Source organism: Arvicola amphibius, chromosome 1, assembly GCF_903992535.2.
Source record: "Arvicola amphibius chromosome 1, mArvAmp1.2, whole genome shotgun sequence".
NCBI lineage: Eukaryota > Metazoa > Chordata > Mammalia > Rodentia > Cricetidae > Arvicola > Arvicola amphibius.
The window spans coordinates 147,253,447-147,268,657 of NC_052047.1; the positions used below are offsets into that span (position 1 = coordinate 147,253,447).

Below are 15,211 nucleotides of genomic sequence, written 5' to 3' on the forward strand. Positions count from 1 at the left end.
GATGATGAAGTCAGACTGGGCAGTATGCACAGGAAATAGTCAGCATTTTAATCAGCTCCATTTAAAGTTTTCCTGTGGGATTTTTGCCTTTTGTTTTTAAACACATTTTTATTACAGATTCGTCTTCTGGGAAACACGATTCCGCTCTGCTCTGCCCAGTGGGAGCGACTCTTCAACACCTCCCGTATACCCGGGGAGGAGACAGGTAGGTGGTGCTCACCAGGGCTCCCCTGGGACCCAGAGTGGTCATTCTACTGCTCAGAACCAGGAAACATTAGGGAACATTGGGGGTAGTATAATCTGCAGTGTGTCGGTGTAGGAGGATCTGCAGGTGGTACCCTCTTGGAATCCCTCTTTTTGTCGTTGGTCATGGTTTGGAAACAGGATCTCATGTGTTCTAGGATGAACTAAAGCAATATATAGTTGAGGATGACCTTAAGTTTCTGCTCCTCTTGCTCCCACTGGGATTACAGGCATGTGTCACTGTGTCTGGAGTATATTGTGTAGGAAAAGAACCATGGGTTCCGTATACACTAGACAAGAGCACTACCAACTGAACGCCAGCTCCAGCCTGGATTTCCTTTGTCTTTACTAGGTCTAGACAGTGGGTCAGTTCCAGATTTTAATATTTCTTCAGTTCAGAGTTCCATTCATGGGCATTTTTCCCAGACCTGCTGGAATATTCCCTTGGACATCTTCCTCTGGCCCACATGCCGGGTTTACTGTAAAATACTCATGACTGAGGAGCTGGATCATGGCCCAGCTTCTTGCCTTTGGCCTCCTGGCCTGGGAAGCATGGTTATATAATCTGCCTTCTAACCTATGACATCCTTGAAAAAGAGGGAGAATGGATACCAGCTGGTACCATGCAGGCCTGCAGGGTTCAAATGTACAGTATTGGTCACCTTATAACATTGTGATGAAATACCTGAGCAAAAACCACTTAGGGGAGAAAAGATTTAGTCTGCCTCATGGTTCCAGAGGCTGTAGTCCATTGTTTCTGGGCGGTGGAAGAGCAAAGCATCATGGGATGCAGGGACATGTGAGGGAGCAGATCACTTACCCTCTGTCAGCCAGGTCACGAGCTGGAGAAGGGGACTGGAGTCAAGGATGCCCTTCAGGGCTTGCAAAATGACTCAGCATGTAAGTGTGCCTGTCCCCAAGCCTGGTACTTGTGTTTGATCCCAGGAACCCTTGTGGTAGAAGGAGAGAACCTCCTTCCACAGGCTGTCCTCTCCATGTGTACCATGGCACGCCTCTCCTCACATGTTTGCATCCCCACACAAGATAAATGAATAATGTAATTTTTAAAAATTTGAAAGACCCTCTAAAAATGCATGCCACAGAGGGTGTCTTGAGGGAGTTGGTTCTTTTCTTCACTGTGTTGGGGTCAGGCTAGGTAGCAAATGCTTTTACCTCGCTGGTCCTGCCATGGTTTTTAACAGTAGTGATCATGAATATTAAAATCTCAGCATTCAGGAGGCTGAGGCAGGTGGATCTCTGAGTCCAGCCTGGCCTACACAGTAAGTTCTAGGTCAGCTAAGACTACTTAGTGAAACCCTGTCTCAAAAACAGAAACAATTTATTAAAATGGACTGTGCCTAGTGGGATCATATACGCCACACGTTAGTGTCCAGGGTCTTGCTGCTTAGTTGTCCAATGTGTTTGCTTTCTTCTTTTGAGATAGGGTCTCATATTCTAGACCCCCCCCCCCATGTAGACCAGGCTGGCCTTGCATTCACAAAGATCCACCTGCCTCTTCCTCTGCCTCCTTAGTGCTGGGATTGAAGGTGTGCACTGCCATAACCAGCCTTTTTTGTTGTTAATCCTTTTAAAGTTTCTTCATTGTGTTTGTATGATTGTGGGAGGGTCACAGCGACACTGCAGTGTTCATGTGCTACTCAGATGACAGTACCGTGGGGCTGACTCACAGCTTCTGCATTTACATGGGTTCTAGAGATCAAATCCGCATCACCAGGATTGTGCTGCAAGGGATTTTACCCACAAGTCATCTCCCCCCCCCCCCCCGCCTTTTTGCCTCTTTTTTTTTTTTTTTTTTTTTTTTTTTTTGGTTTTTCGAGACAGGGTTTCTCTGTAGCTTTGAAGCCTATCCTGGAACTAGCTCTTGTAGACCAGGCTGGTCTCGAACTCACAGAGATCCGCCTGCCTCTGCCTCCCGAGTGCTGGGATTAAAGGCGTGCGCCACCACCACCCGGCTCCCGCCTTTTTTTTTTAAGACAGGGTCTTATGTCTCCGACGAGGCTAGCTTCTAACTTGATATGTAGCTAAGACTGGCCTTGGACTACCGATTCTCCTAGGAGGTGCACCATCATGCCTGGTTGAAATATTTCATTGTTTTAAGATTTATTTTTGCTTTTTATTTTTATGTGTCTGTCTCTTTAAATGTATGTGTGAGGTGGCCAGAAGAGGGCACCAGATGCCCTGGAGCTGGAGATACAGGCGGTTGTGAGCCACCTGATGTGGGTATTGTGAACTGATCTCTGGCCCTGTGGAAGAGCAAGTGCTCTTAACCACTGAGACATCCCTCCATCCCCTGAAACGGCTTTCATGCTGGAAATTTCCACTTTCTTCATCAGAACATTTTCCAGGATGTCCTCTTATAGAACCACGTGGCTTGGGTGCTTTGGACTCATGAGCACTATGGGAACCCGGTGTTCATTCATAGGGGAGACTGCTGTATTATTTCCCGCTGTGATAAAATACCTGTCCAAAGCAGCCTATAGGAGGAGGGTGTATCAGGGGCTGACGGTTCCAGAGACATTGAGTCCATCCCTATCATCCAGGGGAGCATGGCAGCAGGCAGGCATGGTGCTGGAGCTAAGAGCTCACGTCCCTCTCCACCCACAGGAAGCACAGGAGACGCACTGGGGAGGGTGGGAAGGCTTGTGCCCATCCCAAAGGACATCTCTGATCCTACCCAGGTAGCTACCAACAGGGAACCAAGTAGTCAGATGCCCATGACTCTGGGAAACATCCATCCAAACCAGCGTGCCTGCCAGCCTTGTTTCATAGATGAGGAAACAGATGGAGGACTGGTTGAGTCAAAGATTGATTCAGTTTGGAATCAAGGGCCACACAGCTGTGATCCTAGCACTCAGGAGGTAGAGGGCCGAGGATCGGGAGTCTAGGGTCGTCGTTGGCTATCTGTATAGGGAGTTGGAGTCCAGCCTGGGCTACATGAGATCCTCTTTCAAAAAGCCAAACCCTCAGCTCTGAGGCTCCCACCAAGGCCTTCTGACTTGCTGTCTCTCCCTTTGTGTCCTCACCACCTCAGACACCATCCAGCACATCAAGGACAGCCGGCACATTGTCGTGTACCACAGGGGCCGCTACTTCAAAGTCTGGCTCTACCATGATGGGAGGCTGCTGAGGCCCCGAGAGCTGGAGCAGCAGATGCAGTACATCCTGGATGACCCCTCAGAGCCGCAGCCCGGGGAAGCCAAGCTGGCTGCCCTCACAGCTGCAGACAGGTGCGTGGCCTTGCAAACCCTTCCTGGGACTGGGCTTCACAGTGCTCCGAGGAGCTCTTCCTGAACAGGGTCCATCCCACGGATACTGGAAGTAGCACCAAAGCAGCCAGAGCACTGTCATGGTGTCACATCTCACTCCTGGATGTGAGTCACACAGACAGTGGGATTCAGCACATGACAGCAGGTCTATAGCAGTAGGGAATAACACAAGGGCGCTCGGTGCAAGTGAAGGTGTAGCCTTTTGCGTGGGGCTATGGGCATACTTGGCCTCAGACTTGCTGTGTGGCTGAAGCTGGTCTTAAAACTGGGGTCCTCCTGCCTCCACCTCCTACATGCTTGGATAAAGTCCTGTACCACCAACATCCAGCTAACTTCCTTTATTTCTTGATTTCTCTGTCTGAGGCAGTGCTCCACCACTGAGCTAGCCCCCAGCTAGGGAGACTTGCTTTGTATTTTGTACGTGTATGAGTAGTGTATGTGCGTGCAGGGGTCTTCAGCTATTGCTCGCCATCTTTTTTTTTTTTTTTTTTTTTTTGAGACAAGGTTGCCCCAGAACCTGGAGCTCACTGATTGGCTATTCTGACAAACCAGTGTGCTCTAGGGATCCTCTTGGCTCCACCTCCTCAGTTCTAGGACGATGGCAAATGGCCACAGATCCTCATGCTTCTGAGCTGGCTCTCCCTTACCCCTCTTCAGTGAGAGTGTCTTCAAGGCCAGCTCCAAGAGACCCAAGGGGTTAGATCAGAGTCTCTGGTTCACTGTGAGAAAGAGAAACTGCCCTGTGCCCTGCCTCGTGCAGAGTAAGGAGCAGGTGGAACAAGAAAGTGGGGAGGGGATTTGTCTCTCTGAAGCCAAAAGTAGTGGACATTTCACAAAAGACTGCCTTCCACAGAGCCCCACAGCCGCTCTGAAGCTGCAGCTGCAGCCAAGGCCAGGGCCAAACGCTTTAATCAGGAGTTGCTCCAGGCACTCAGGAGAAACAGGACTGTGTGCTGTTTGGCGTTGGGAGCCTGGGACTGAGAAACCAGTTTCATCTCCTGCCTTGAGGGCTACGGTGCCTTGGGGACATATGGCATTTGTAGGTGTTCACACCAAAACTTGGAGAGTGTGGGGTGGAGGCAGGCAATGGAGCAGAAGACCTGGAGGCTAAGGACCGAGTAAGGGACCCCGGAGCAATGAGAGGAAGCTCCTGCAGGGGTCTTTGAAGGGATGTGGGCCTCACACCAATGTCAACAGTGTGGTGGGCATAGGATGGTCATCTTGGTAGTATCATGTGATCTGGGTTCAGGACCGGATGGTTTCACTCCTTCCCTGCTCCAAAGTAGTTGTGGCCTGTTCTCTGTGCCTCAGGTTTCCTCATCTGAAAGATGGGTTTATTGTGCTGAAGAGATCCGTGACTCATGTCTTCAGAGAGGCTCAAGGCAGAGGCTGGTTCAAGGGCCAAGTCCTTCAGCATTTGTTGTGGCTTCTGTAGGACAGGGAAGGGTGCCCCTCCCTGGCAGCTGCAGACACAGACTGGACTACATTCTGAGCATTTATTGTTGATTTAATCCAAATCCCATGGCTAGTCAACTGTCTTTGGTATCTGTGCGTGTGTACGAGCATGCGTGCGCGCGTGCACATGTTTGAGTATGCACACTTTGGATGTTGTTTTTCAAGCATTAACCATCCAAATTGATTTTGGAGACAGAGTCTCACCAGCCTGGAGCTTGTCAGTTTGGGTGGCCTGGCTGGCCAGTGAACCCTGAGGAGTGTGACTTTTTGTCTCCCCAAGCCTGGGATTGTGAGCATGTACTGCCACACCTGGCTCTTTTACATGGGTTCTGGGGATGAAATTCAGGTTCTCATGCCGACAAGCAAGTACGGCTGTCCACTGAGCCATCTGTCTACCCAGGGCAACTTTCTTTAGATGCATTTATTTCTTGCCACAGAGTACCCTGGGCAAAGTGTCGGCAGACCTATTTTGCACGTGGGAAAAATAAGCAGTCCCTGGACGCTGTGGAAAAGGCGGCATTCTTTGTGACGTTGGATGAATCAGAGCAGGGTTACAGGGAGGAGGACCCGGAGGCATCCATAGACAGCTACGCCAAGTCTCTGCTGCACGGCAAATGTTTTGACAGGTACCCTCTCCCTTCTATCTCCAAGGTTGGTGGGGAATTGTGGGAGATGTCTCAGGTACGCTTTGGAGCAGCTTCCCCAAGTCTGAACCCACCACAACAGTTGTCTGTGAAGGCTCTGCTTGCTCCCTCCACACACTCACCCATGCACAGACCAGGCCAGGAGCTGATCCCTTCCTTTGCGCGCCCCACCACTCTTCTCAACCCTGCGTCACTGGGCTCTCACAGTGCAGAGCGGGGTCTGTCCCAGGAGCTGGCACTGGCCTTGGTTGTGGTTGCGCAGCTGCTGGGGTCCTCCTTCCTGGATCCCCTTTCCAGGGCTGTAAAGTGAGGAGACACCTCCCAGGCCTGGCTGGAAGGGGCACGTGCTAGTCCACGATATAGTAGTCAGTGCCGCTCTGGTCTCAGGACACACATGTTGCATTTTATCTCTGGTACAAGAAGAGATGAATGATTGTGTCCTTTGTGTCCCTTTATTGTCACCTTCCTGGGGTATATAAACCTGGAGAAATCACTGTCAGGGGCAGGGAGAAGTCACTGGTCCATGCAGAAAGAAACACACATACAGCTTTTGGAGTCTGGTGTCTATGTAAGGCTGGAAGCCATGACCATGCTTTCTTCTGTAGGTGGTTTGACAAGTCCCTCACATTTGTTGTCTTCAAAAACAGCAAGATAGGCATGAACGCAGAGCACTCCTGGGCGGACGCGCCCATTGTGGGCCATCTGTGGGAGGTGAGCCACACCCTTCTTACCTGTTGCTGAATATGGAAGGTGCACTGGGGAGCCCAGCCCAGACCCACTTGAACTTGGCTGTATTTGTCTGATTTTCTCTGTATCAGTTACATTTCTTGTCTGTGACCAAATAACCTGAGGAAGGGGGGAGAGGTTTCTTTCAGCTTAGGCTTTGACAGGACTGGCCTGGTGTGGCAGTGGAATGTGGGGGCTGCTCGCCCGCTTCCCAGGGCAGCAGGAAGCAGGGCCCTGTCTGTGGAGCTCAAAGCCTGCTCCAGTAGCGTACTCCTTCTAGAGTCCAGAGCATCCAAAGCAGTGCTTCCGGCTGCGGGGCTTGTGTTAAAACACACGAGTCTGTGGGGACTTCTCACATTCAAACCACAGCACATAGTTCTTTACTTGTGTTGGTACCACGCAGGAAGTTACAGGCATTTGAGTCTTGGTTTCCTGGAACTTAATGTTCCTTAGGTATAGGCACATGTGATGTCTCTTGATGGAACCGAAGCCACACAGTGACTCCGCTCGCACAGCTTGGGTCGTTCTGAAATAATACACTTACTGGTAGACTTCCTGGTTTTCCCACTTACTCTAGTTTGAGGGCAAACAGAAAGACACATGTTAAAATCTGAGTGTGTGAGTGTGAGATGCTGGGGATTAAATCCAGGGCCTCACACATGCTAGGCAGGTATTCCACACCAAGTCTATAATCCCAGCCAATAATTTAGTGAGACCAGGTCTCACTAAATTAAACATGTTAGACTTGAACTCACTCAGTTGCCTAGGCTCAGACCTGGAATCCTCCTGCTTCAACCTGTTGAGTATCAGAGATTTATAGGCTTTACTGCCAGGCCTGACTTAAAGTTTTGGCTTACAAAATGGAAGTGTACAAGTGGCCAGAGAGACGCTAACAAGGTAAGGCACTTGCCATGAAGGCCTGATGATCTGAGTTCAATCTCTGAACAGGAAGGCAGAAGCTGAATGGGTCATGCGTACACTCACACACGTCGGAATAATTAAATTAATAACTGAGTGAAAAATTTTAAGGAGATGTATCTTATTGAAAACTTGTGTTACCGTTTTTTGGTTTTGAGACAGGGTTTCTCTGTAAAACAGCTGTTATTGTCTTGAATCTCACTTTGTAGACCGGGCTGGACTCAAACTCACAGAGTTCCTACAGCCTCTGCCTCTCACGTGCTGGGATTAAAAGCATGTACCACCACATCCCAGCTTTTTTTTTAACTTTTTGATGATTTATTTATTTTTATTTTATGTGCATTGGTGTTTTGACAAAATGTATGCCTATGTGAGGGTGTCAGATCCCCTGGAACTGCAGTTACAGACGGTTGTGAGCTGCACATGGGTGCCAAGAATTGAACCCATGTCCTTTGGAAGAGCAGCCAGTGCTCTTAAACTGCTGAGCTGTAGTGTGGAGCGGCGGGCTGCGTTCCTGCCACCTGGATCCCGGCTGCCTGGCTCCTGCACGGCTAGCTTTACACCCGAAATAACACACAAACTTTATTCTTTTAAACACTGCCTGGCCCATTAGTTCCAGCCTCTTATCGTCTAATTCTCACATCTTGACTAACCCATATCTAATAATCTATGTAACACCACGAGCGGTGTCTTACCGGGAAAGATTCAGCATGTCTGTCCTGGCGGCTGGCTTCATCGCATCTCTCTCCCTGAGGAGAGGCATGGCAGTCTGGCTCAGAGAGCAGAGGCATGGCCATTTATTAACTTCCCTTCCCAGCATTCTGTTCTGTCTACTCTGCCCACCTAAGGGCTGGCCAATCAAATGGACCAGGCAGTTTCTGTATTAACCAATGAAATCAACTGAAACAGAAGACCCTCCCACATCACTGAGCCTTCTCTCCAGCCCAAACTGGAAACATTTGTTTACTAAAATTACTAAAATCCCTTTAGGGTTACTTGAAGGCCACCACTTCTCTGCCCCTGCCCTCTCTCCCAACTCAGCTTTCAGAAATACAGAGGGGGTGTGAGGATACATAACTGGCCCCCTAGTGCCCAGGAGACTGAGGTACGAGGGTCAAGCTTGAGACCAGCTTGAACTACAAAACGGGCAGAGAAAAAAGAAAAGGAGATTGTCCTTGGGACCAGAGTGCAGATCTGACATTTCTGCATTGGCTCCTCAGTCAAGTGTCTGTGTTTCAGAAATCAGAAGAACTTTAAATGCTGATGCAACTCCCAACAAAGTTTAAATTTTTAGATTTCAGACTAGAGATGTTCTCTCCCTCTCTTCCAAGAGTCTCACCATTTTCCAATCCATGGCAATCCTCCTACCTCAGCCTCCAGAGTGCTGCTGGGAGTACAGCTGTGTGCTGCCACACCCAGCTAAGACTTTTTTTGTGATGTGGGAGGGTCTTCTGTTTGAGTCTTGGTTTCTTCTTGCAGTGCTGTACCCAGGATTTCTCTCCCATGGTGCAAAATCAGCTGCAGAGTGCATGCTGTGTCTTCCTGCTTGTGCACGCGCTCTGCCCTCCTTCTGGAGGGGGAAGGTCTTGTCCCCACCAGGCCCTGATGCCAGCAGAAGTGTGGACTCTGTCAGCCCACAAGTACAGATGCCTCACCTCCATTAGCCCCCACACATATGTCCCTGGGAAGCCCTGCACAGCCCAACAGAGGCTGTGCCCATCAGAATATCCCAGGAACACATGCACAGAGCTGTTGTTGGGTCATGGAGATTTCTGGGACCCAGGCAGCTTGCATAAGAGGACAAATGGTGGCATACACCTGTAATTCCAGCACTCAAGAGGCTGAGACAGGAGGATTACTGAAAACTTGAAGGCAATCAGAGCCACATATTAAAACGGACAAACAAAACCTCAAAAGCATGAAAAAAAGAGATAAAGAAGAAAGAGAAGTCGATAAGATAGCCGCATAGTCTCTCTGATTTTTAAGGTTTAGTGTGTATGTGCATATGAGTGCAGTACATGCAGCAGCCAAAAGGGGGCAGCAGATCCATTGGAGCTGGAGATACAGATGGCTGTGAGCTGGGAACCAGACCCTAAACTTCTGTCAGAGTAATAAGCACAGAGGGCACTCTGCGGCTGAGTCATCTCCAACCCTCAGACTAATATTTTAAAGTAGGTCTGATTAAGATAAGGTTAAGGAAGGAAAATCTTAGGCCAAGGATACTAGTAGAATCAGCATTTAGTTTTCTGTCCATATGATGGAGTGACTAAGGCTCTTAAATGGAGCCTAGGAGCCTGGGATAGTGCTGGGGACCCGGCTCTCATCCTGAAGGCACAGGGCCACATTGCCACGGGGCTGGTTCCGAGATGAGAAGCAGCATCCTGGGAAATGCCTGCACTACTCTGGTATTACAGAGGACACCCAAAGGCTGTGCAGGTGGACGCTGGAGATGCTGAGGCCGTGACCCGTTGTGTGGTTTAGAGCCACAGTTTTACCCTCCCAGGGCCAGGCCTCTAGAAACCACACATCAGCTGTCTGGGAGCTTCCTGGTCTCTGCCGTTTTGGGTTTTTAAGATTTATTTTGTGCGGGTTGAACTGAAATGGGCACCCACCACCCACCCAGATGGTGGGCACTGGGGAAAGTGTTGCCCTTGCTCCCAAGACTGGTCCCAGGTGTGTTCTATGCTGGGCATAGAGGAGACACTGTACTCACTAGGGTTTTCTCTTCCTTTTCTGCTTCTTTCTCCTCAGTATGTCATGGCCACTGACATCTTCCAGTTGTGTTATGCAGAGGATGGACATTGTAGGGGAGACACCAACCCCAACATCCCCAAGCCCACCAAGCTACAGTGGGAGATCCCAGAAGAGGTACGTCCGCTGATCCAGAGACCATCATTCACCTGGGTGGAAGTGCTCAGTTTTCCCATGGTGCTCCTGAAGCTGTCCTGAGCTCTGTTGACAGAGAGAAAGCTGTTTGCCCAGAGTATGGGAAGGGCCTGGGCTGCTGAGGGAAATGGGGCTTCAGTTTCCGGCTCTGTTCGGATTCCAGCTGTGAAGTCACTGAGCTTTTATGACTTACTTGAAGATAGAGATAAAAACATAAGTCACAGCTGGGCAGTGGTAGCGCACATCTTTAATCCCAGCACTCAGGAGGCAGACGCAGGTGGATCTATGTGAGTTCGAGGCCAGCCTGGTCTACAAAATGAGTTCCAGGATAGCCAGAGCTACTCAGAGAAACCCTGTCTTGAAACAACAACAGCAGCAGCAGCAGCAACAACAAAAACCCTAAGTCATGTTGATTTGAAATCCTCTAAATGGTTTGGGGTTTTTTGTTGTTGTTTTTGAGACAGAGTCTCATGTAGCCCAGGCTAAACTGGAGCTTGCTGTGTCCCTAGGGACAGCCTTGAACTTCTGATGCTTCTACTTTTAAACTCTCATATGCTAGGCTGGCAGGTGTTCACTACACCCTGGGTTTTCTGGCTGTAGGGATGGCACCCCGGACTTTGTACAAGCTAGGCAAGCTCTCTGCCTACTGAGCCACACACACTCCCCCCCCCACTCCCAGATGTTTATAATTTTTAAAACTTAAAACATTATTGGCTCCCCATATATATTTTTGGGCTGTGTAAAGGTGGCCTACTTCTGTCATCCCAGCCCCTGTGCTGAGGCAGGAGAACTGCTATGACCTTGTCTCAGAAAACAACATAAGATTCTGAGATGCAGTTTATACCTGTGAAATTTTATAAGTGTAATATTTTTTTATATATTTTTTAAATATTTATTTGTTTATTTATTTATTGTGTATACAATAGTCTGTCTGTATGCCTGCAGGCCCGAAGAGGGCACCATTTCTCATTACAGATGGTTGTGAGCCACCATGTGGTTGCTGGGAATTGAACTCAGGACCTCTGGAAGAGCAGGCAGTGGTCTTAACCTCTGAGCCATCACTCCAGCCCCAATATTTTTTAAAGGAAAATAAAGGATTTTTTTATAGGCACCCTGGGAAGAAGGGATATTAGGGTGGGAATTTCTGGGTCCCGGGAAGTACTTTTTTATGTAGTAAAGTTCTAGATCCAGCGTTCTGAGGTCCCAGGGCAGTATGGGATCCATGGAAAAACATGACTTCTGCGGAGAGCCTGGCCTAGGGCTGGAACTGACTAGGCCATGGATTGCTCACTGGGTCTCTTCAACACACCGTATGTTAGAGGTATTGGATTCTTGGCAGAATTAAGAGGACGATGCAGGTATTTCCCAGGTACCACACAGTTTGGCTGCTCAGCATCCCTACCAGGGTGGTCTGTCTCTGAAGCTTCCTGGCAAATCACCATATTCCTGTTTACACAGGGTCACCTGCGTGGCATAGGTTGTGTAGGTTTAGACAGTCATACAGTGTTATGTGTCCCCTGTCAAAGCATCAGACAGCCGTCACTGCTCTAAATAGTTCGTGGCCTCTACCTGCTAACCCCCTCCTGACCTCTGGCAAACACTGATCCCTTTATTGTCCTTTAAAAAATATTATTTCACACATGGAAACAATGTATTTTGATTATATCTATTCCTCCCTCCAACTCACCCTGGATCCTCCCTGACACATCTCCCTCTCAATTTCATGATGTCTTTATAAGTTTTACTTTTAATTATGCATGTACATGCCCCTGTGGGTATGTGTAGAGCCACAAGTAGTTGTGATATGGATGCTGGGAACAGAACTCGAGTCCTCTGCAGCAGCAGTACACACTCTAACTGCTGAGCACCTCTCCAGATTCTCTACAGAATAATAACTACAATCCACTGAGTCCACTGGAGCTCCCAGTGTGCTCGTGGGTATGGGCTGGCCACCAAATGGGAAACCTCCCATTGGTCTCACCCCTAAGAAAAATGACATCACCACCCCTAGCAGTCATGGGTGCCAGTAAAGCCTCGGCTCAGGCTGGGGCTGCATGAGCCTCTCCCTGCTCCTTGATGCAGCGTTAACTGCCTTGATCTTGTGCAGGCAGCCACAGCGGCTGTGAGTTCTGAGTTTACCAGTCCTGTTGCAGCCAGAAGACATGTTTTCGTGTCCCCCTTTCCCAGAATATCTTCCTCAAAATGTCTTGCTTTGTGCAGCAGACATACTATTGTTGAAGCTCCCTTGAATCTCAGTTGTGGGAAGCCTTTCCCTGTGGAGACCCCAATGGCAAATCAGTGTATGGGGCTTGCTCACGGAGCCTGGGTGAGCTTTGTTTCCAGGAGCCTGTGACCCCAAGAGCAGCCGTGCCAGAAGACGGTCTGACTCAGCTTGCATGATGGCTACCCCATCGCCCCTCACATGGAGTTCTGCTTTCTGGTACCCTTCCATTACCCACATAGCCTAGCATCTTCCAGGGTGACAAAGCTACTTATGGTTGGGGCAGAATCACATACAAATGACTACAAGAAATGTGAGGGTAATCTATGACATTTGTCACCTAAGTGACCTTCAGTGTTAATTCATCTGATCTGGCTGGCTAGGCAGGTGTCCCCTTCCTTCATTGCTACTCCTTTTAGCCCCTCCTGAAGCTGCCCATCTCATCAAAGAAAACCTTCCCCTTAAAAAGCAGGGCCATCATCCTATCAAGGGCACAGAGTAGCTGCCCTCTCCTGCCAGACACTCCAAACAAGTACCTGGGCATGGGAGAGGGGTTGCCTTGGAAGTTTCTTACACATAACGCTAGCCGCTCTGATGATGTTGCCTGCGGTGTGTGAAGGACTGTTCTGCACTCTACAGCAGTCTCATGTGCTGCAGGAGCTGTGGTTTCAGACTGGGTTTCCCCACTGCTCCTGGGGTGAGGTAGAGATGCTGTGCTCTGCCTCACTGGGGTTTCCAGGTAGCCTTTCCAGAAAAATCCCAGAGAATGTGCAATACACATTTGCAAACTCGGTTCTGTCCTGCCCCACCCTGTTCTGTCGTGCTTCCCCACTGAGTGGAGCCTCCTCTCCCTGCAGTGTCAGGAGGTCATAGAGACTTCCCTGAGCAGCGCCAGCCTTTTGGCAAATGACGTGGACCTGCATTCCTTTCCATTTGACACCTTTGGCAAAGGGTTGATCAAGAAGTGCCGGACGAGCCCCGATGCCTTCATCCAGCTGGCACTGCAGCTGGCACATTACAGGGTAAGAGGATCTGAGCTCATCGTGGGCACTTGGGGTCCTCTCACACACACACACACACACCTGGGCTGTTTCCCTCGTGGGCAGAGGAGGTATAGAGGTATAAAGCCCAGAGTGAAGAGCAGCTGACACCAAACACCAGCACTTCCCGCCCAGGTCTCTGAGGTACCGAGGCATGGACTATCACACTGCTGATCACCCTTGTTTTATACTGACAATCCTGCTCAGGCATTAGCTTCTGTCATAGACAAGACAGAGTTTGAGACGTCCACAAATGAACAGTAAAACCTTAGAGTAGGGGCTGGGGAGATGGCTCAGCAGCTTAGAGGACTTGGGTTCAATAGAAGCACTCACACGTCAGCTCACGGTCATCTGTAACTCCAGTCCTCCGGGATCTAATGACCTCTTCTGGCCTCTGGACACCAGGCACATACGTGTTGCTCAAATGTACATGAAGGCAACACACCCAAACACACAACGATTAAATTTTGAATAAAGAGTCAGGGTGGGAGGGCAGATTCCCTCCTCCTCCCAGCCCGCTCCTGGCCACTTGTCCCTGTAGGCGTAGATGGTCACTACAGCCTGTCAGCCCTGAACTGTGCTCCCTTCCTTCCTAGGACATGGGCAAGTTCTGCCTCACATATGAGGCCTCCATGACTCGGCTCTTCCGAGAGGGTAGGACAGAGACCGTGCGCTCCTGCACCACAGAGTCCTGCAACTTCGTCATGGCTATGATGGACCCCACGAAAACGGTAAGGTCATGACGGCAGAACACAGCGTGGTGCGTGCTTTCTCACAGGACCCTAGAAGCTGACCATGAGGCTCTCTAGCCCTTCCGTATGCACCCTTCCTCCGTCTCCCTCTTCCCTCTACCCTCCTCCCTCTATTCTCCTTCCCCTGTCTCTCCCCAGCGCCTCATGCAAAGAAACAAAGCATTTAAGAAGCTCAGTGGGGACATGTACAAAGAGAGTATTGTCCACTGAGCTTTTGGGAATGAGTATTTGTCCTGAGAACCTTCACATGAGGATGGGCACAGCGCAGGAACAGGAAACAGACATCCATCACTGGTATCTCTGGGATCACTGGTGTCTCTGGGATCTTCCGAGCTCTGCCAGGCAAAGCTGGGACTTCCTGTGTTCTGCCTCTTAGGAGCCCTGTAGTAGCTTTATGAGAATGAAGAAATAGACGCCAGACGCAGATGAATTCAGTCCACTGCTGGCTCCAGCTAGCACATGGCCACATTCAGATCTGTGCCCAGTTCCCCAGGCTCCCGGATAGGTGCTTGCCACCAACAGACAATGGGCTACAAGAGAGCCCCAACTACGGCTCTCTTTCCTCTAGAAAAAGAAGGCAGGTGATGCCATTTGTCACTAGAACCTTCAATATGACCAGAGGCCGGGTTGTTCATAGAAGGGTCAGTGCCTTGACATACCTCTGTGTAAAGGGCACAGGTTGCTCAGATGATGTTGTAATGTCCAGAAGAACCTAAAGCAGCGTATGTGTATGTGATTGTGGCGTATGTGTGTGTATGTGTGTGTGTATGTGTGGTGTGCATATGTGAGTGTAAACTGAGGCCAGAAGTCAGTGTTGGTGTCTTCCTCCTCATTCTCAGCCTCTTATTTTGAGACGAGGTCTCTCACTGAGTCTGGAGCTGGCTATTTTGACTAGACTGGCTGGTCAGCAAGTCCTGAGGAATGAGGTTCGGTCCTTGTGCTTTTGTGCAGCAAGCACACAACTTCAGTTCCCTGAAGCATCCCATTCGGGTCACACTGAAGTCCTCACAGTACCATTTTATCAGAATTGCCAAGGAGG

General features: G+C 49.6%; 1 protein-coding gene across 2 annotated transcripts in view; it reads left to right on the forward strand.

The window, feature by feature from the left end:
* Window positions 1–15,211, forward strand: part of Cpt1a (carnitine palmitoyltransferase 1A) — a 62,884-nt gene that overhangs the window by 40,743 nt on the left and 6,930 nt on the right. For both annotated transcript variants that reach the window (XM_038336968.1, XM_038336976.1), the window contains exons 9-15: window positions 118–205; window positions 3,296–3,491; window positions 5,423–5,611; window positions 6,235–6,340; window positions 10,025–10,141; window positions 13,238–13,402; window positions 14,017–14,151. In XM_038336968.1, the coding sequence (XP_038192896.1) occupies window positions 118–205; window positions 3,296–3,491; window positions 5,423–5,611; window positions 6,235–6,340; window positions 10,025–10,141; window positions 13,238–13,402; window positions 14,017–14,151 (996 nt within the window). The remainder of the gene's footprint in view (window positions 1–117; window positions 206–3,295; window positions 3,492–5,422; window positions 5,612–6,234; window positions 6,341–10,024; window positions 10,142–13,237; window positions 13,403–14,016; window positions 14,152–15,211) is intronic.